Source organism: Pundamilia nyererei, unplaced genomic scaffold (genome assembly GCF_000239375.1).
Source record: "Pundamilia nyererei isolate P.nyererei 1_Seehausen unplaced genomic scaffold, PunNye1.0 scaffold00111, whole genome shotgun sequence".
NCBI classification, from domain to species: Eukaryota; Metazoa; Chordata; class Actinopteri; order Cichliformes; family Cichlidae; genus Pundamilia; species Pundamilia nyererei.
In genome coordinates, this window is record NW_005187512.1 from 1,009,763 (window position 1) to 1,031,949 (window position 22,187).

Here is a 22,187-nt window from a genome sequence, read left to right on the forward strand (position 1 = left end):
GTCTAAAGGGACCTTTATGTGGTCTGGCCACTAGTACTCCATCTGTTTTAATAACATCAGAAAACCAGTCACAACCAGTGTTGGAATGGTCCATCACTGAAAAAAGAAAAAAAAAAAAAAAAGAAGTGATAAAGTCCTTTAAAGGAAACTGTTATGTCCAGAGAAACTCCCAGCTGTGAGTCTATTTGACAGAATAAGCATGAAGCAGGAGGAAAAAAATGAGTAAATGCGCTCAGTCAACTAAGAAATAAAAAAAATCAAGTTAAGAGGCAGGATCCTCTCTCATTCGCTCTCTCTAAAAGATTCGGCACAATAAATGATGTTTCTACCTCCCTTAACTCCTCTGCATTTCCTCCCTAAGTTTCTCTTACTCTCTTAAACACACACACAGATGCAGGCGTACACACAAACACAAGCAGGGAAAGAGATAGCGATAGGCACTCTTATCTCTAAACATTGGCAGCTCATAATGAGAGTGACTTCCTCTGTAGCCAGTGGTTGAGTGGTGCTGACAGCTTCTCAGCACTGTGTGTCAGCACGGGGGGATTTGAAGCGCTGCCTTAGCTTGACAGCCAGGCCACGCACTTACAGATGTTTTCACACTCACAACACACACATATGTGCAGACGTCGCAGCGACTACGCTTCAAGGTTGACTTCTGTGGGGAGGAGGACAAGATCTGTTTGAAGTCTTGACACATGGAAGAGACACAATATTGAGCTTTGGTGTATTGGGGCTTATGAGTGGTGAGTGGGTGATTGGGTATACAGAGAGCTGCTGTAGCAGCCAACTGAGGGGAGGACTGAGCTTAAGGAGAGAGTTTAAGCCAAGCAGACATCAATACACGGCGACAGGGAATAAATTCATTACAAGCCAGAGACCACACTTTCTGATTACTGCAGAGCCGCCTGTAGAAAATTTGGAACATGCACAGGTTGGAGATAAATACCTTCAACACCTCGGGTGAATTTAAGCAACACTTCTCGATGCCCTTGACATTTAAGTATAGGAAAACACACAGAGAAAGGTTTAAAGAATGTAAACATTCTGTCATGCTATACTGAATTTATTAAAAAGTGCATTTATTTTAAACTTTTGAAGCAGTGGTTTAAGATAAGTGCTGCCAAGCTGAACACTACATTATCACCTCAGAACTGTCAACTGTGAAAGGTCAGTCTCCAGGCCAACGTGACAACGATAGTTGTGTAAACTCATCTTTATTCATAGGTTTCACGTCCTGGAATCTATGACGCTCTTATCCGTTTTCCACCGCTGCCACCCTATCATTTAAGCAGTGCAAGTTGTTTTTGCATTAAGTCACCTTTGGCTGCTGGCCTGACAGTCGATTAAGGTCCGTGTCACTTTCTGCCCAGTGCAATGTTTCTCTCACCTCTCATCATGCCGGTGTTATATGATAATTGTCTCACACAATAATAACAGTCTTATCGACAAACAGAGGGATCACGCGGTTTAATCTTTGTGGCGTCACGTCAAAATATATACATCTGTTTTTAGATAGGAAACAAATAGTGAAGTTCATGGGGAGACCTGGGAATTTAATATGCACCAATCAACCACAAAATGTATACAATTTAATATTTTGTGGTTCCTCCATTATGCTTACGAGGCCTCTAAAGGTGTTCTGTCGTTACAGCCATCCAGACATTAGGCAGATCTTCTAAGTCCTCGCACCTGCTGGGCGAGGCTTTCATGGACAAGACTTGCTCAGTTTTGCCAGGTGTCACTGCCTCCCTGACTGCCAGTCCAAGTGGACACCTGACACCTCAGTCTCTTCATGCTGCTGTGTAAATAGAAGAGACGTAAGTAGACAATAGCTGCCAGCGGTGCCAGCCAGCCTCTCCTGGTACTGCCCCCTGAACCCTATGCTCCATCCCTCCCCTGCAGCAAAGACAAAACTACACCCTGCCACTACAATTATTCATATTTTTTGAATAATATAAAACGTTTTTTTAAGTTCTTTCTCTCATGTTTTATTATCTGACTCGCTAGCAGCTTATTGTTGTGGCAATTGCCTGTATCAGCTACATTCCAGCAGTCCAGCTGAATCCAACTTGACAATGTTGGACTGCAGCTGCTGGTCGTAGTCCTTCTGCTGTCCTGGAAAGCTGCTGTGTGCTGGAGGCGACTCTAACCAGAACCTGAAGCAGATGGAGGACTGGCTCATGCCGAACCAACTCCACAAAGCAAAAGAACGACTACCGCCATCAGCTACACATCACAATAGTAGTTTTCGTGTCCATTGCAAGGAAAAAATGCTGCAGAAAATGTTAATCAGCTATTAATCTGCCACAGTGAAGTAGATAATTAAAATATTTGCAGATAACAAACTGATAGACAGAGCTGATTGATTTAAGACTGTTTCCTTTCCTTGGAAATGCATGCACAAATACAAGTGTTTGTATCCTCCAGCACATATCTAAATCTGTGGGAAACCATCATGGTGAATGGTAAATGGCCTGCATTTGTATAGCGCTTTTCTAGTCCATAGGACCCCAAAGCGCTTTACACTACATTCAGTCATTCACACACTGGCGCCACCGGGCCCTCTGACCACCACCAGTAGGCAAACATGGGGTTAGTATCTTGTCCAAGGATATTTGGCATGCAGCCAGGATGCAGCCTGGGATCGAACCACCTCTACCCATTTCTGAATTGCCATCTGGAAATGCCGCTGGCTTGAAATGATGTATGTAGTCAACAGCAATGTTATGGTATGTTTCAAAGCTACATTCACATGAATGCAAGGACCCAGGTTATTGCCCAGCGTTGCCCATATTATTGTGGCTCTGATGACTTGCTGTTTTTGGGGGGGTTTTTTTGTAATTCTCAGCATTCAGTCTCTTCGTTAAAAGACACACAGGAACAGTAGCAAGTTCATGTGTCCATTGCAGGACCTAAAAATCCCTCAACATTAACATTTATGCCAGCCTATGGGGAGCAGGCAGATACTGTAGCTTCTATAGTAGCTCTACTATCCGATCAAACTGCACAGATGAGCTGCTGACCGTCTTGTTGGTCCATCAACTCTCCACCCTTTTCTAATGTTTTGTAAGTACTAACCACTGTGTACAAGAAACACTCAACAAGACCTGCCATCTTAGATATCTGACGCAGCTGTCCAGCCTGCATGACATGGACCATGTCAACTTCGACTTCAACATCTGACTGTTTACTTCCTGCCTTATGCTTTATAACGCATCCCTTGGAAGGTACCATTTTAACAAAATAATGACTGTTATTGGCCTGTCCGGCTTTATTGTTGCGACTGATTAGTGCATTTACAGAATGAAATTGTCAAATAACAAGACAATGTGGAAGGCACAAGAAACAGAAGGAGCCACTGAAGAGGAAAAAAGAGAAGCGCCCATGGAAACATGAAAGGTACCTGTAGCAGCAATTGTTCATGAAGATAATAATAAGAACATACCCAGGCTGTGTATTCATCCATTTCCTGGCCACTTTGATTTTCCAGCACCCCGGGCCAAATGGCGTGGCAGTAATTCCAAGTTCACTTGAATCTCAGAATAATATGCTGCGTTTCTGTGTTGCCCTCTCCTGCATGGATCACTGACTCATAAACATGGGCAAGTGGTGAAGAAAAAGGCAGCTATTTCATGTAAAGTCTGCTCTCTACTTCCTCTAGGCTTAAACGGACTCCTGCCGTGTGATAGAAAATTGCTTTTTCCCCCCTCCTCTCAACGCGACGTCTACCTTTTTTGTTTACCGATTTCCAAAGCCTGTCACTGCAGTTCAAAGAAAGGTTACACATTAAACTGAATCGAGTATGTATACGTTCGATGAAAAGATAACACATGCAAGACATATCGATGAAAGTATCTGCATCGTCTATATATGTCAAATGAAAACAAGATTTTTAAAATAAGCGGTGGTCTCTGCAGTTTCACAGATAGCAGAAGACATGTAAGCACTTTAATAAAGTAAAAGACCAAGTGAATCAGACAGAGTTGCTAAAGAGAGAAGGGAAGAAAGGGCTAAAGCAACTGAAAACTTTGATATTTTAAAGAGGAAGGAAACTGATTAGTGCAATTGACGGCCTAATTTAAAGACGGGTCAGCTCTATCCTCACACACTTAAGCCTTGTTTCCTTCCACCACGCACAGTGGTTAAATAGTTAAGCACCAGTTTTAAATATTTCATGTGCAGAGATCACATTTAAAAGTTCCAGACTTAAAGCTGTCATCACTTTGATACAAAAACAAGCATTTAATGGAGCTGCCAACCTACAGGAAGATATGGTAGTGTTGCCAGTCCGCAAATGACCTCTAGCAACTTCCAGACAGCAAAGAGACATTAATCTGCATATCTGAGAGACTACAAAAACAGACAAGAAGGCATTTACTCTTCATTGCTTTTGAGGTCTACTGGAGAATTTCAGTAGGGTCTTTTTCACCCCAATATTTTATCTTTTTTTTTTCCAAAAGCTAAACACCAGTGAACACAGCAACAGTAGGTGCTCATCTTTTTGTACCTCACACTTGATTGTCAAGAAGCAAAAGGACTTCTCAGGTAAAGATCTGAGCTAAAATCTCCTAGAAGCACTGTGCATGTAGTATTATTTCATTATTTTGAGAGTACTATCATGTCAGTAATATATGTTGGGTGATTTAAATATTTTTAAATGTTTAAAAGCCACTAACAGAGATTTGCAGTTACTAACGATTGAGTGAAGCCATGAGGAGGAAAGTGCAATGGTGTTGTGATAAACAGCATCATGCTCTCTGCTTAAAATTCCTGTTAAGCAAAGTCAGTGCACATATACTGTACATTTATGTTGCATAAACTGTGCATCTGCATGGCTAAGACAACACTCTACACGTCTGTCTGATAAAATCAGACTGAGGTTTATGGGAGTGTCACTAGGAACAGGTGTTCAAGGGCGGTACAGTGTGTGTGTTTGAGCATCTGTGCACTGTATGTATGGGTGTCACTAGAGATTAGTGGCTTAGGTCAGAGACACGGGGTCGATTATGGAATTACAGGATCATCGGGGCTGCCTATTGTTCCTATAGCCTGGGATCACTGCCACGCTGCCTCACTGAGACAAACACGAAGCACATGAACAAGAAGAGAGCCTCCAGAAGCGGAGGGCTCATCACAGATCAGTAACTCGAATCATCTGTACATTACAAACAATTGTCTCAGAACCTGAGTGCATTCTGCAAGAATAGTTTTCTTTTATTCAGTAATTTGTCTCACAAATGAGTAGAAAAGCTGTCCCTAACATTTCGGGATGCAATTGACAGTGTGCAAGAGAAAGAAAATGTGTTCAGTAAGAACTTGAAAGTGATACAAGTCACCAAAGAAACCTGTGGAAAGACGATGAGAAATGCATGCTGGGTATTGTGCCGAACCATAATATGCTTCTTTAGAAAGTTCTGGCAGAACGGGATCAAAAATTGCATAATTTAAAAAAATGACAATCCCCGAAGAATGCTGTTCATATAGTTCTTCTCTCAAAGTCTGTATTTTTTTTTAGCTTTTTTGTATCCATTAATATTCTTTGCTCAATTCAATGTGCCACACTGTAGAAGTGAAATATAAAAGGCTGTCTGAGTGATCAAAAACAAGCACTAATCATTTCTGCCTCGATCCTTCTCCTGTCACCTTGCCCTTTAATTTCCTGCAGAAAGCGCACAAGAGGCAGAGTGAGCGCAGGCTTTCTGTTTCTGTGCTCCCTGTCCTCTTAGCCTTATCCTGCTACTCACTGATTAACCCTTACTCTGCAGCCTTCTTCTCTCACCCGTTCTTCTACACTTTGAATCTCCTCTAATGATAAGAGGCTATTCTCATTCTAGCGATAACTTCCTGCATTATCCATCTTTTCCATGCTCATCACCACTGCACATTCACTCGCCATAGAAAGAAGTCATGCTCACCATAACTGCGGCTTAATGACAGACTCGGGCTGATCGGATATTAGAGTAAGAGATATATGTGGACATAAAGAGGTATCTGGACGAGCACGGTTAAAACTTGTCAATTAATCCGGTGCTTCCCAACCAACTGCTCGGGACCTCCCAAGGGGGTCCTATGATAAATTGAAAGAGGGTCGTGGGAGCATTGAGGAAATTAAAAACTAAAGATTTATTAACATTATTCAAACTTTTCTTTTCTTTCTTTTCTCTCTTGAGCTTATGAAAATCTGTCAAGTCCAAACAATTGTGATGATAAAAGTAATTCACCTCAAAGCTTGACAGGAGGGGGTCACATTAAGACATTGTTTCATTTGAGGAGAGATGTGATGTGAACTATTAAATTATGCCACAGCAATTTTGCATTTTTCACATTTCTGATCTTTCACTAAAAGAAAAGTAAATACAAACTTGTCAGCCTAAAATCATCACAAGAATGAGACCATAAACCTGTCTGTTCTAACCCCGGGAAACCACAGCTTTGACTGTCTAGAAGTGGCACCTGCCTGTGAAGTGAACTCTGATACAGTGCCGCATGTGTTTCAGCACCGATGGCCTTTTTCAGACTGGCTGGCATACTAAAAACCACAAACATATGGCGTTTCTCCTTTGAATGTACTTCCTTTTTTTTTTTTTTTATAAATAGAGAGTAGGAATAGAAATGATTGAGCTTTACACAAACACTGGCTTTCCATCCAGTATTTCTAAAGAAGATAATTGGTCATGAAGTCGATAACCCAGTCTAAGATTTGGCTTATCTGCATCTTGCCACCCACATTATGATCTCACCCGGCTGGGAGAAAAGCACTGGTTTAGGGCGAATCAGCCTATTGTGAGATTTCACAAAAAAATAAAAAATAAACCACACACAGATGACAGAGGAAACAGAAGAGCCACCTCTCTTTCAAAAGGGGTCACAATATCAGCCTTGTTCTTTGGAAATGTGGAGGCAGAGCATGTCTGTTTGATTCGTCATGGCGCTGATCACCTGCAGAGTAATAATAACAATGTAAGCAGCAACATGATTGCGCCACATACATACGTCAGCCTGTCTAATATCCACAACAGTCTCAACTGTGGGACCACAGAGAGCCTGAGTGGCTGCAAAGAAGGGAATAACATCGCCATCTAGAGGCTCGAGTCAGCATCTTTCCCACACACAGCTCTGAACAGAAAAAAAAATGCTTGTCATGCTCTTCCAAGTTACTCACAGAACTACTCACACACTTCTCAACAAGTGGATTCAAACAGCCGCAACAGGAAGCTGCCCACAAAACCGCAGTAAAATACACCTCAAACAGCAGAGAGGCCCTTCAGCATCGAAAGATTTGCCCACTGCTCAATGAGACTCAGAACTATAGCTCCCCATGCAAGGTCACTTCCAGCCAGCATGCAATATTGCTGGGGTGAGAACAGGGGGAGAGAAAGACTGATAGCAGAGATGATGAGGGAGGATAAATACTTGACACACAGATAACCTTCGACGAGAGCATGCACAGCTTGGAGCTTATCTCAACTGAGACAGGTGACAGTGAAACAATGGCAAAATAAATGGCCAGAGATGGAGGAAAAGCCTCCACGGGCGGAGAATTTTTAAATATTCTTACCTATGATGGGAGCCAGACGGAAAATATCAGACAGACGGCTGTTCACGGGTTCATATGGAGAGTCTTCTAAGAAATCATTACCTACAAGAAAGATGACAGCATGTTATAGATACATTTTCAGCCTCCTTCTTGTGTTGTTAATCACCCTTCAACCCATACAGTGGCCTGCATGTGACACGGGTTATTTGGGTCAGTCGATATCCACGCTGGCGCACAGCCACATGCTTGATTAGGCAGGTTGGTCAGCTGTGTTGCGCAACTGGAAGTCGACTCGCTGGCGATGAGCTGGATGCAGTTTGGGGACTAAAAGGCCCCCCTGCTATGATCGACACTTTGAGATGGCACAGCTAGCGCTAAGGGGCTTCACGCTCTATTACCCGCGAGGGAAGTGATTTGAGAGGTCAGAAGGTATCTGAAGCTCAGTAGGACCACGTCTGTGAACCAAGTCAAGGGGGCAAATTTGTGTTGTGCATGATCACATTGGTTGTGCGCTACTTGTTTTTTTTTTCTTATGTTTGTGGAAGCAGATAAAAGGAGACTCGTACTTTAGAACTAGAACGAAAGGAAAGGAGGGCGAGGGCTCATTTCGCTTCCGGAGGAGCTGGAAACCAATCATGTCACCCACTTTCAAGACAGATCAGAAGGCTTAAGCTGTTATAGCTGAAAGCCCTGAGGTGGGGCGGGGGGCTGACTGGGTTTGTGACACCCCCCAGAAAATTATAATAACAACATTAGATGACAATGAGCTACTTTTTAAATTCTATGATAGACCTTTAAACTATAACAACACAAATCTATAGTTTAATTAGAAGATGGTTAAATAGTTCTAAACATAAATCTGTAGCTCGGGGTCGTTTATTTTGTACAAGAACACACAAAACAGTTCCACTAAAGTCTAAGCCAACCTTGTAAACTCTGATACATCCCCCAGTAAATGCGCAGGCAGTTCTTCTCCTTCTTCATGCCCCTTTTACACCGGCAGTTGTACAGCGGGCTCTGTTTGAGCGCGTCAATCGCGCTCCGGCACTCGTCCTTGGCTTCCAGGCCGGCCACCATGCTGAAGTTGCTCTCCTTGCCGCCGGCCACGCACTGCCTCATCGTGCGGTACTTGGTGCTGCACGCCTGCTCCTTCAGACACTGCTCATTGGCCCGCACGCAGTCCAGCCGGGTGGCCCCGGCACGCAGGTTCTCCTCCGCGTAAGACAACACATCTGAAAAATAAAAGTTTTATCCGTCGCGTGTTTTCTCACTTTCGCAGTAAACACTGGAAGCTTAAGCACTTTCAAGCTGCTTTAGGGATTAAAATATTACACAAATATGAGCTTTTATTATGAACACGCCACATGTAGGTCGCCACAAAAGAGTACACGGGCTATTTTTTGGAGCCACTATTTTGGAGCAGTTATGCACATAGTTGCCTAACTGGCACTTTCATTCAGCTGAAAGTAGAGTATAAATTGCTGTCACGTTCACTGTTGTTTGTTGAGGCACTGACAGCTCCTCAGAGTTTTTTTCTTTTTGGAGCAGTTTACTGCACAGTTGCGACCACACTGTACTGCGATCAGCCGATGCGTCTGCCGGGCGCCTCTTTATTAATAGAGCGCAGAATGTCGCTACTAAATATTTGATGAAACTCTATAATCAATTCGAAGCGAGCAGTTGCTGGTGCGAATCAACTTAAACTTACCTAAAACAGGAAGAAGAACATAAAACACAGCGAGGATCATCGTTTTTCCTCTGCGTGGGAAACAAAACCCCTTGTTGGAACGTAATTTCTTAAGTTGATGCGAATTAACAATCATTAAATTCCCAGGGTACTTCCACTGTATTGAAATCCATTGAAAAGGTGCAGCACTACGCGCTCCTCTGTATACAGGACAGATCCGGCTCGCCTCATGCGAGAGATAATTTCCCCTCCAAACAAAGTGTCCAGTCCCGATTTCTGCTCTTTCCTTGACTCAATAGAGGGAGAGAGAGGGAGAGAGAGAGAGAAGAAGCGCTTCTTTTTTGTCTTTCCCGGGCGGGTTTGTCTTCTCACCGCGAGGAGACAAAGACAAGGGATGAAAGCAGCGGTGGAAAGCGAAAAAACGGGCGAGTGTCCTCCAACTCCAGCCAGTGGGATGCTTGCGTCTGTGCGTCTGAGCGCACACAGCCAACTGGAGTCCCACTGCTGTCTAGCGCATTCAGCAAGGAGGAGAGTGCCAGCTTCCCCCTCGCGCTAAAGTACAGTAATCTGATCATAAATTTACAATGATAGACCTTCCCATCAGAGCAACCCCACCCCCCCCCCTTTTACCACAATCTCAGCACAAAAACTCAATCGTGAACTTTTAGCCCACTTAACTCAATAATGAACCAAATAATGTAGAATATGCTTTAGCGTTATGATCCTTTTGTTTTTAATAAACTTTCCATGACAAGTACTATTAAAATGGCCACTTTTGGTGTATTTTAACTGCTGCTGCGTGCACGTGATTACATTTAAAATAAAGGGAACCGACTTTAACAACCATTGATGTGAATGTGTGTGTGTGTGTGTGAGTGAGAGGGGGTGTTCACATTTGAGTGTGCATAAGCTGCACTGATGGGGAGAGGGCAGAGGGCATGGCTCCTGCATGTTTATGACATGATTAATATAGCAACACGTGTAGATGCTTATATGGCAGGGTTTGTTTTTGTTTTGTTTTTTAGATGTGAAGCACCTTTTGAACCTGGAGCGAGAAGGTGGGACGGATGTATTTCAGCTGTTTAGTCAATACTCCACACATATCACGCATTTGTGACTCCTCCCAGCTTCATATCGTTTTCATATTATTTGCAAATACCAAGATTAGAAGAAAAAAGTGTTATGCAACAGTAGTTACCAGCTGTGAACACAGAGGACTGTTGCGTGTTTGCTCATGTCAGAGGTATGATATAATGTTTTTGATGGCTGACAGCAGCCTGACAGCGCTGAGCTGAGAAAAACCTGCCCTCAGTCTGACACAGAGGAGAGCGGACACTGTCGCCATCTGTTGGTGATTTGAAAGAAAAGTCACTTTGGTGCTTCTGGTGATGGGCAGCTCAATTTATTGTCACATGTATAGAAAGGCAACAAACTGATTATTACAAAAACAGGGATGATGCATCATGGAACTGCACTCTTCCTGTAACTCATTGATTGCCTGTATGGTATATTTAGGGGCTAATCCACTTGGATAAATACGTATGTCAAGGAGCCGCTCTCTGCATTAACGACTGAGGCTGAATCAATCACGCATCCTGCGCCCAAAGCAGTAAATCAACTGCACATATATAGAGAGAGAGGCAAGGAGCAGGTTCATTCACAGATGGGCTGTGAAGCAACTGATTTGAACATCAGTGACTTATCCCTTATTGAAAAAGTCCTGGATAGGTTGGTACAGGTCAATCCTGCAGGCTACATTGACATGACACAGGCCATGGATATTATTAAAAAGAGAACATGACTGGAAAAGAGACAGAAAATGAGATGAACGGCAGTCTCAGTCCGCACTGTGGGATACTTGTCTGCTTACAATTTGATGACTTTGCTGTTCTAACGTCTCCAAAGGGAAGTTTGCCAGTCAGGGGGGAGGCTCAGGCTGGTGATTTATGAAAAAAGCCCTAATCAATATTTGATATTAATTTTGTAAATGAATGTCAGAATGATGTAGCCCTCTGGTCGTTTAACTGTTTCACGCAGTAATGTGTTTTATGGCACCGGATCAGAGGCTTTTTCTTTTCTTTTTTTTACTAGAAACCTGGTCAAAGTCTGGAATTGTGTGACAAATGTAGGCAGCAGGTGTAGATGGATTACTCTGAGAAAGCTGACTGCGCCGATACAGCACTTCATAACACTCAACAGTCAGGCTGAGTGGGGACTGATAAATGTCAGTGTACTGCCGGTCACTATAGTTAGGCGGTACTTCTCTAATTTATATTACCAGCAGATACAGGACAAGGATGATGACTCTGAAGAAGGAAAACGTCAATTTAATTGCTGACTTGAAGATTTAACACAGGTTGAGTTGTGATTTATCTGATAAATCCATGAACTATCTACAGTTAACTGAGGCTATATCCAGGACATAAATAATTAGCTGATTGATTGTGGGGGTTTTTTGTTTGTTTTTTTTAAAATTTGTATTTACTTAGCGAGGATAGGTTAATTGGTAACTCTAAATTTCCCATAGGTGTTAATGCGGGAGTGAATGTGCGAATGGTTGCCTCTGTGAGGGTCCTGCACAGTATCTTAGCTGCTCTTCTGGATGGAAACGTTGGATGTTGTTCCTTGGATCTGTTGGAGCCACTGGCCTAGCTTGGGGGTCACTGCACCTAGCGTTCCAATTATCACTGCGACCACTGTTACCTTCACCCTCCACATTTTCTCGAGCTCTTCTCTGAGCCCTTGGTATTTGTCATGTTCATGTTCCGTCTTCCTGATGTTGCTATCATTTGGTATTGCTAGATTTATCATTATAGCTGTTTTTCTGCTTGTCCACCACCACAACTATGCTCAGTATGTTAGCTTTTACCAGTTTGTCTATTTGTATGATGATATTTGTGGGTGTTACATACTGTGCAGGGGCCTGTCCTTTCATGATGGTTCCTCCTCTTGGAGGAGCACAGTATGTAACACCGGCAAATAGAAGAAGTGGCTGATATTGAGAAATCCTACCAAGGGCTGGAAAAAGCTGAACTGAAAGACAGCACAGAGGCACTAATCATAGCAGCAATGGAACACGCTCTGAGTATAAGGTCAATAGAGGCTGGAGTCTACAACACCAGGAAAGACCATGGGGTCCTGCCTGGTGTTAGGACATGTTTGCAACTGTGCAACGTCCACTTGTTCATGTCCCCTTGCCTGAACTTGAACTAATGTCTAGTAATGTGACTCACTGATTATGTGTGTGTGTGATAAAACCATTTCTTTTTCTTTTTCTTCTTCTTATTATTATTATCATTATTATTATTAGTAGCGGTATTTCATCAGATTTTGTACTGCTATAATGGAGGGATTTTCCAAATATAGAATCTATAAGTATAAGAGCATAAAGTATAAGATTGATTGATTTATTTTCAAAGGAACAATCTTTATAATATTTAATGACAATATCATGACATCAAATGTCAAATTTAATTTAAAATAACTGAATAAGCAAAACAAAAACCAAACATTTTAAGGACACAATAAAAGTAATGACTCCTGACTGAAAACTATGACTACTAAAACTAAAGCTAAATATACTGAACTACAAATACAAATTAAAGTTAAACAACAACAAAAAAAACCTAATTAAAAAATGTTGCAACAATGTCACAATTATAATGAGCTAAGTCAGTCATTCAGACTCTTTGTCCTGACAGAAACAAGCCTCCTTAGGTTAGATGGTCTGCTAGCTAACTGTTTATTGACCCAGCTACTAAGCCAAAATGAGTTTGGACACACTTTTTCAACAAATTCTTTTAACTGAGCAACAGTTAGCAGAACAGACACAAAAAATCAAGGATGGTAAGTTTTGTTTATTTCTCTGAATCTGTTTTGTTTGTTTTTTTTTGCTTAATTATCACTCTTCAGCTAGCAAATAAGCTAACAGCTAAACGCTAGTGACAATGCTAAATATGTATCTATACAGGCTACTGTATTTTAATGTTTAATGTTGCATCATGTGATGTTTTTTCAAAAATGTTTTTTAGTCAAAATAGCCATCATCAGATGCAATGAGAAGATAAAGAGTGTCACTGAGCAGTATGGAAAGAGCAAAGAGGAACTTGATGAAAAGGTGAAACTGTTGCTAGTTGATGCTAACGAGTGAATTATATATATTTTGTGACCAGAGGCAAAGCCATAGCACTGTTTTTAAGATGCTCACATTTATTAGATTTTAGATATAAACCATTTGGTTCTTCAAATAACCCTTTGTGTGATGGTAGCCGTAGTTTACTGAGCTTAAATTCATCATATATAATGTCTTAAATGATCTTGAACTGTGTTTATTAAATATTTACACACTAGCTGTAAAATCATGTCACAGGGTGATGGAAAGTGTTCACTTGTTGCACTGTATTTTAGAAGGAGCCCCTGTAAATTGGTCTGTTTCATGGTACTGTGATTTATTACATAACAGCTTTATGTTTACACAGCTCAGTGCAAATTTCAGAGGTCCCATATTATTAATTTTCTAATAAAAATGAGTAAAATGTTGTTCCTGGAATGTTTTACCTGGGATGTAACATAACACGTGTGTATGTATAACAAAAATAATTAATATTTAATTTGTTGTGGTTTCCAAAAGGAAAGAGGCCATTCTACTCATCATCACCTTTATAAAACTGAAAAAATACACACATTGTAAAATATGAATAGAAACTGATTAATTAAAAAAAAGCAGACATTGAACTATCAAACAAATTTCCCACGTGTGGGACTAATAAAGGTTATCTTATCTTATCTTATCTTATCTTATCTTATCAAAGCAGCACAATGCCATATTGAGGAGCTGATCTAGTTTATGATTTAGAACACTTAATCTCTACATTCAATGGCTAATTTCCCCAAATAACATTACTGAGACCTTTAGTTTGTGAGATATAATGCCCCATTAAAAATAATTTTAAAAAAAGATGCTCTTTGGTTTTTTCACAAATATTGCAAGGATCACACCATGCCCTACTGATGATTTGAAACACATGGCAGTGGTATCTTTTTTTTTTTTTTTTTTACTATTGAGACTGTTTACATTATGCAGATATGCAGGCTGTGTTTACTGCACAGTGTGTTTAGAGCTCTCATGATGTAAGGTCTTATGGTTTATGAGAGCTGTCTTAAGATAATTACAGTGTTTATAGGACTTGGAAGCTGATTGTGCTCACTGAAACATGCTGCACTTTAGTATTACAGCAGAAGAAAAGCAAAGCTACTTTCTCCTCTTTAGCTCAAGAAACAGACTGAAATTACACCAAAAGTTATGCCCAAGGCAAGAATCTACCTTCCTACACAATCGCTCTTTCTTTATGTTTATGATATCGATTTAAAAAGAAACCTGAATTGTTGATGAACTAGTTAACGAAACAGGATGTTTTTAGTTACAGTTTCAAAATAACTCCAGTTATTATGTCTGTCTCTAATAATCAGGTATAGAGTATATACTGATTGTTCCAAACTAGAACTTTGATCTCATTTCACCCCGTCTGGCATCAAGTGATATTGCTCACATACGAAGCATCACCAATCCATCTCCCTCGCTGTACATCTGTCTGTCAGCCTGTGTGTCTTGATCATCTCCTGTATTTATGCTTCAGGCTCAGCAGTTGTCTGCAATGAGGCTGCGGTGTGACCTGGCAAAGAAATATGAGAACCAGATGTTAAAGCAAATTGAAGAGCTGCTCTGTCAGAAGAGCCACCTCAGGGATCATCTAGTAGGTTGAAGCCTGGATCAATACTTATCTCTCAAATTAGACAGATTGTATCCAATATGGATACCTCTTCAGCTTTAATAGCTTTAACTTCTTGATTGAATCACAGTACTATATAGAATGACCCGATCAATTAATCAGTGAAAACACAGATCAAAAAAGTGGTACCCTTCAGAGATGTTTGCATTTTCGTAGAAACTGAGTTTGACATTTTAGAATTGCTTGTTTAAAATTCCACAGGTATTAAACTAGGTTATGTAAAAAATAATGTAAAATCAGAGCCTCATTTTAGAAGCAGAATCCCACCAAAAATGGTGGGATTCTGCATTCTACACAATAAGCTCTTAGAGCAAAGATTTTCTTTTTTTTCCAAATGTTATAATTATACAGTAACATTAAGTCTGTAGTACCACAAGGTCTGTTAATATTGTTGTTAGAAGTATTTCCCATGATCCTCCTTTTCATACCAGACCAAGATAAAGATGGTGGCTAAAGAAGAGGAGGAAAACTTCCTTCAAGAGATCTCAAGGTTTAACAGTGACTTCAGTCTTAAGGCGAACAGAGAAACAGTCTTCAAGAGCCAAACTCACACTGTGCTCCTGGATCTGGAGAAGGAGGTGGAATCGATACACAAAGGTCGTAAAACACTTTACTGTAGTGTTTTCAGGGAAGACAGAGGTTACATGAAACAGATGTGGCCCTGAATGCTGCTCTAGAAATTATTAGTTATTTTAGAAATGGGCAAAATAGATCTCCAATGCCTATAATTCATGAAAAAGAACGTTTTCAAGGACTCCATGCAGCACACTCTTTCTGCTTCTGTGGGAGTTAAGAGAGTGAGTAGCAGCGAGGTGCTAGTAAAGAAATGCACTTGATTCACTCATCATTAACAAGTGTGACCACCTTAATAAAAACAGAAATTTTGCCAGCTTGCTCGTTTGGAACATTTACCATAATCTTCCCAGGAATGGATGTCCCAACAAATTCACGCCAAGGTCAGATCGTGCAGCGTTTAGAGCAGCGGTCCCCAATATTTTTTGAGCCACGGACTGGTTTAGGTCTGACAATATTTTCACTGAACGGCCTTTAAGGTGTGTCGCAGATAAAAACAATAAAATAAAACCAGTACCGGTACATAAAAAAAGACGATTTATTCATAACACATGAGAAAAGACCCAGAGAAACCAAGTTAACGATAAAAACCCTTAAAACCATAAATTTCACACCCGAGCCTCAACTCTCGCAGCCCGGTGGGGACTGCTGGTTTAGTGAAACAGCTAAAATTCCTACAGCTACATCTCAGACTCACTTAGCATGTTAAATGTTAAAGTTCATGGCAGTATAATTAGAAAACGACTGAATAGCTATGCCTATTTTGGAGGGGTGTCCTGATTTATCTTAAAGACTATGGCATTGAAAAGGGCTTGAAAAGTTGAACAAACTAAAGAACTTCAGGATCAATGTCCTTTGACCAAATTGTAGATATCTGGCCATAATGCACACCACCCTATTTGGCAAAAACCAATGAAAGCATCTCAGCACGAACACTGCAAACCATCTGTCAAGGACGGTGGTGGAGGGGGGGATTATTTGGGCTTGTTTTACAGCCACCAGCTATCTGTAAATAGTCACTAACATGTCAGGTCTAGTTGAGTATTGATTTAGTCCGCAAGTAAAAAGCCCTAATTTGGCAGATCAGGTGATCTCATTGCCAGCTCACTGCTGGTTGGGAACCAAAATCTCATATCCCGATATAAGACATCTATCGTCCCAATAACGATATAAATCACAAAAATTTAACATATTTTGTAAATTCTGTGAATCTCAGGCAGCTCGACTTGCGTGAAGTGTTTCCAGCTGCACATCCTTTACCCGGAGCCGAGTGTTTTAACCAATGCATGAAACTATACATTTTTAGACATAAGTTGTAACGGCCGCCGTTTTCTTTGTATTTATTACATGGCGTGCTGTGGGGAAAAGCCTGTTCTAACGTTTGGGTCTAAGGTTTCTTTTTTAGCACCTGGCGGCGCTTTTTTACTCTCATCCGTAAATAATCTGCTCTTTCACGTGATTCAGTTTATTTTGAAAAGTTTCAACAGGATCTTGAGCTTTATTGTGAAAGGTTTAAGTGGAACATAAACAAGCGGACACGCGAAGGTGTTACCGTCGCTGTTGCTAATGACAACGCATAAAAACAGGTGCTTGTCCATCAGTAATGTGGTTATATTACATTTAAGAGAAAGAGAGAACTTTAAGAAATTAATATAGCCACTACAGTGACCATCAGAACGATGAACAAATATTGTCGTAAACAGTTTATTTTGCGACACCACGAAACAAACAATAGTGTAAAATGAAACGCTAGATGTTTTTATATCGTCATCCGATATATACCGTTATATCGAACAGCCCTATACCCTTCTACATATTCTGTTTGCAGATCAATGTCCTGTAAGATTTTCAGGATACTATATAAGCTGTTGCCACACAGCTGCAAGCTGCTTTGCAACCCACCTCCTGCCCAGCTTATCATTTTATAAGATAAGATAAGATAAGATAAGATAAGATAAGATAAGATAAGATAAGATAAGACTTTATTGATCCCACAACGGGGAAATTTTTGCGTCACCTCAGCTCAGGTACAGATATATTCTTTTGACTGAAGTGGTCCTGAATGAAATGAATAATTGCTACATCTACTGTGTATGAGCCCAGACATCTCATAGTAGTATAACAGTTGCCTGCTAAATATAGAAATGCAAGAAACTATATCTGTTTAAACACCCAAGATTCCAGTATAATCTGTGTTAAGTTGGTTAGTGAGCTCAGGATTTATAATAATTATATAAGCTCACACTCAAACACCTGGCGTTTGCTGCACTATTAATACTTGTGCTGTGAACATATATATCTATTAAAGTGTGGTTAGATATTTAACCACACAAAGGTAAAGTAAAGGTTAAATATCAAAAAAGGTTTTAGAAAACAAGTTTAATGTAACAAAGGTTTTCTTGACAGTTTGAAACCAGCCAAACAAAAACACTGTGTTCATGTTTTTAATGTAATCATTAGGATAACTAACAGCTCTTATACAGGCCTAATATGAAGTGAGTTAAACTCAGGTTGTGGCCCCTATGACAACCATCTTTGCATTATGTATTTGTATTTTTGTCCAGCAGTATACATTCATTATAGAGTTTCTGGTGATTATTACTCAATCCATGAGAACCTTTGCAGATTTATCTTTTCCTCTTCTATAATTTAGAGAAGGAGTTGATGAGCTGCACAAACAGTCACATGAGCTCCATTGCAGAAGAGAAGAGAGCACTCCTGCTTGAACTACAGAGTCTGAATGATATCGACGAAGGTGAGCAGCGAAGGTTCATTTTATGCAAAACAGACCATAGCCATATTTTTAAAAGGACCTCTGTAAGCTCCTTTAATTTTTCCACATGCATTCACACAGCCTTTAACCCAGACCAGCAGTTATTTTATAATTCAGCTGGTCTGCCAAGGCAGTTTAATCTTGAGCCCAGATGTTAGATCTTCTACAACATATTTCTGGCTCCATGAACAGGTTGAGCGGGTGTGCTTGCCGTGTTTTTTAAATCTGAGTTAAGGAGGCTGTACACACACATACTGTAATAAGTCCTTTCTAAGAAGAGGAGCCAAACATTCCATGTCAAAGTAAATCCAAAAGTCCACAACTTTGTTTCTGTCCAGGGTTTTACCACATAAAATCCAAAAGGTGAGGCAGAACAAAGTCCAAAAACCAGTCTGTACATGAAGAGAATAAAAATGAAATAAAGACACTGTCAAAACAAAGCAAGAAGAAAAGCTTATACTAGAATTATAAGAAAGGGCTGGAAGTCTTGACTGCCAACAAGACAATCTGGCATGGAACCAATGGAAAAGTGAACACACACGAATACACAGGTGAGTAATTGGCTGATGTAGAACAGGTGTGAAAGAAAACTGGCAGCAGACTGAAAAAAGTTAGCAATTAAATAAAATGTAAGAAAATGGACAACAAATTAAAACAGGAAGTGAGAGAAAGAACGTAACAAAATTCAACGTACCATCAAAAGATTAAGAGTGGAAAGGTAGTTGGTACAGATGACATACCTGTGGAGGCATGGAGCTGAGCTACATGAGAGATTGTGTGAGCTCTCCAGAACCTCACAAAGTCTTAGAGAGTGAGAGGATGTCTGAGGAAAGAAAAGTGGTGTCAGAATTAATCATTTAAGATTGTCATTTATCCTTAGAAATATATATCCATTCGTATGCTGATAAAAATCATATCCTTATTAGGTCTGATAAGATTCTGTGTGCACTTGTGTACCATGAGATGAGAGGAAGCAGTCTCGATGTTATAATTCTATTATAGCTTTTGAAACCAGACTGTCCTGTTCTGTTTAAAAGTGCCAGAGTTCACACCTTTAAATGTGAGTTTGAGAGTTTGAGATATGACCTATTGCAAGTTCCTGTTTTTATAGTTTAGCAAGATGCTTACTTCTGCATACAATTTAAGTTCATTGAAAGGTCATATGTCTATGTATAGAATGGCTGGAAACACACACACACACACACACACACACACACACACACACACACAGAATACAGACACTGATGTTGCTCAGATATGCCTGTTTTAAGAATGTCACGTGTATTTGTAATTGCATATTCATGAATGATTGCTTGCTGACAATAAAAATAACTGTAGCGAAGGAATCAGTTGAAGTTGGTCGAGTTCAGGTGAAGGAATCTTTTCCTCAACTTTGATTGACTTCCCTCGCGAGCCACAAACACAGAGAGTGCCTTCTTGCCTTGTTTTGTCGTGCAGTTGTTGGTCTCGTGTTCCAGCGGGGTTTGTGCCTAGATAAACCCAACAAGTGGTGTACTGGTTCAGGCTTTCAAGAACAAGGGTGCTGTAGCTGTAGCTACTACAGAGGAATAAAATTGATGAGCCATATCATGACGATATAGAATACAGATATAGAATATAGTTATGATATGGTCTCAAGACAGGAACTGTGTTACTCCATGAGTAAGTCATGTATGTATGAGAGAATGAGAAGCACAGACTGGCTGCAGTGGACAGTTTTTGTTGTTTTTAACATTTAGTTTCACTTCACTACAGAGAACTTCTTTGTCTTTCATGACTTTGGTCTTCTTTGTGGCAGGAGCTTAACTAAAATCGTGGCTCAAGAGTTGGGAGTTCGCCTTGTAATCGGAAGGTTGCCAGTTCGAGCCCCGGCTTGGACAGTCTCGGTCGTTGTGTCCTTGGGCAAGACACTTCACCCGTTGCCTACTGGTGGTGGTCAGAGGGCCCGGTGGCGCCAGTGTCCGGCAGCCTCGCCTCTGTCAGTGCGCCCCAGGGTGGCTGTGGCTACAATGTAGCTTGCCATCACCAGTGTGTGAATGTGTGTGTGACTGGGTGGATGACTGGATATGTAAAGTGCTTTGGGGTCCTTAGGGACTAATAAAGCGCTATATAAATACAGGCCATGTACCATTTACCATAAAAGATCGACAAACACAGAAGCGTAGCCCACATAACTGTTTATGGCACTGCCCTCTTGGTGAGGGTACACAGCTGCATGACAGTCTGCAAGCTCTGCGTAGGACCAACACACAACCATACCAGTCCCTTTAGAATAAGAAACTTTAACAGTTGTAGTGTTGTATAATCCAAACCTTGTTCTATTGTTTTAACCGTGTAGCTACAGCATGTGTCTGTCTTCCCTGAGTGACGTCGTCTTATGTTTGATTTATTACTCCTGACTGCAGACCTGGATCGGCAGCTGAGTGAGGCTGAAGCAATGACAGAATCTCTGAGATCGGAGAGCCAGCTTGTCAGTCAGAAACCTCTCACTGACAGCTCCTGTCTGAGGTGAGTGCTGGATAACTGTCTGGATGCTGAGGCAGGTTTATGCATTTGGACACATAGATGGAATCTACAGTACCAGATTTACTTGCAGTTACATCATGTCACAGAATAATCTTTGGGAGGTCCAACACAGTAAATATTACAGATAAATAAGACATAAAAGAGCAGAATTACATAAAAACACAGCATTAGGCTTCTCAGCATTTCATTAACAATATTTCCACAGAGATTCCTGGCGTTTTAAACATTCCTTGCTGAGCAGCTGTGATTTTTAATTAGTTGAGAATTTTGTTTTGTGAATGCTGTCGGAGGACTCGGTGTTCAGAAGCACAACCGCTGTCCCCTCTCTGCAGGACCCTGTGGTTTTCTTTGGTGTAACTGCAAAAAATTCCATCTCAGTAGTGGTATTATCAGCTTTGGTCATTCTTACAACGGTAAATGTACTTAAGAAAAAGACAGACGAAAGAAATGCTGTAGAGCCAAGCATTCTGGCTTTTAAATTAAACTGTTTACAAATGGGAGATCTGGATCATACCAAGAAGGGCTGAATAGACCAGTAAACCCAGTTCTTGTCTTGCCTTTTTCTCCGTCTTGATCCTGCTGGGTAGAGTCCAAACATAGAAGTGTAAATAACAGCACATTAAGGCCATTTGGTTTAATTAAGGCTTTGATCTGGAGTTTATTTCATTTTGTCAGCAACTGGAGAAAAACAACCAACTGAGGCTATTGTGATTGATATATTTATTAATGATGACAGTGTAAAGCTTAGCATTCAAGCTAAGTGTTTAATCAGCTTTGGTTTTAGTGGAATAATAAATCATGCTTTAACCACAGACTGTATATAAACGATGGGCATAGTAATGCATCATGTTCATTTAGTAAATTGCTGCATTTACAGTAAAATAGATGTTAAATCAGGGTATGATGGATACTTTGAAATCTACAAGTAGGAGCCTGCAGTTTCCCATCGATCTCTGCTCACCGCATTTCACAAAGTGCTTAGCTCGAGGCGCCAAAATGGAGTCTGATCTCGTGTCTGCTGTCTGTGGCTTTAACTGGAATAATCTATAAAGGAATTCAAACACACTCATACATGTCACATGTAGAAAACCATGTTACACAGAAGTCTGTTTTTTTTTAGGTCACTTCAATAGTTTGGATTTCTCTAACAGTAGTTCTTTGACTTTCAAAGCAAATGAAAAGTATTGAATCTGTTACCATTAAGGCTCCTCAAAGTCAAGTCAAGTCAAGTCAAGTCAAGTTGGCTTTATTGTCACTTCAACCATATACAGTTTAACAGTACACAGTGAGGCGAAACAA

The 22,187-nt window shown here is 40.6% G+C and overlaps 2 protein-coding genes across 3 annotated transcripts in view; one reads left to right on the forward strand and one right to left on the reverse strand.

The window, feature by feature from the left end:
• The window catches only part of gfra1a (gdnf family receptor alpha 1a), a 99,171-nt gene extending 89,400 nt beyond the window's left edge, over positions 1-9,771 (reverse strand). Inside the window, exons 1-3 of the mRNA XM_005741537.2 lie at positions 9,249-9,771; positions 8,467-8,772; positions 7,562-7,642 (exon numbers count right to left, since the gene is read on the reverse strand). Coding sequence (XP_005741594.1) covers positions 7,562-7,642; positions 8,467-8,772; positions 9,249-9,363 — 502 coding nt within the window. The 5' untranslated portion in view covers positions 9,364-9,771. The remainder of the gene's footprint in view (positions 1-7,561; positions 7,643-8,466; positions 8,773-9,248) is intronic.
• Positions 9,772-12,907: 3,136 nt separating this feature from the next.
• LOC102200865 (coiled-coil domain-containing protein 172) overlaps positions 12,908-22,187 on the forward strand; it is an 18,623-nt gene continuing 9,343 nt past the window's right edge. Inside the window, exons 1-6 of one of the 2 annotated variants that reach the window (XM_005741538.2) lie at positions 12,908-13,073; positions 13,259-13,344; positions 14,864-14,980; positions 15,448-15,613; positions 18,243-18,344; positions 20,768-20,870. In XM_005741538.2, the coding sequence (XP_005741595.1) occupies positions 12,995-13,073; positions 13,259-13,344; positions 14,864-14,980; positions 15,448-15,613; positions 18,243-18,344; positions 20,768-20,870 (653 nt within the window). In that variant the 5' untranslated portion in view covers positions 12,908-12,994. The remainder of the gene's footprint in view (positions 13,074-13,258; positions 13,345-14,863; positions 14,981-15,447; positions 15,614-18,242; positions 18,345-20,767; positions 20,871-22,187) is intronic. The other variant, XM_005741539.2, reaches the window with a different exon arrangement.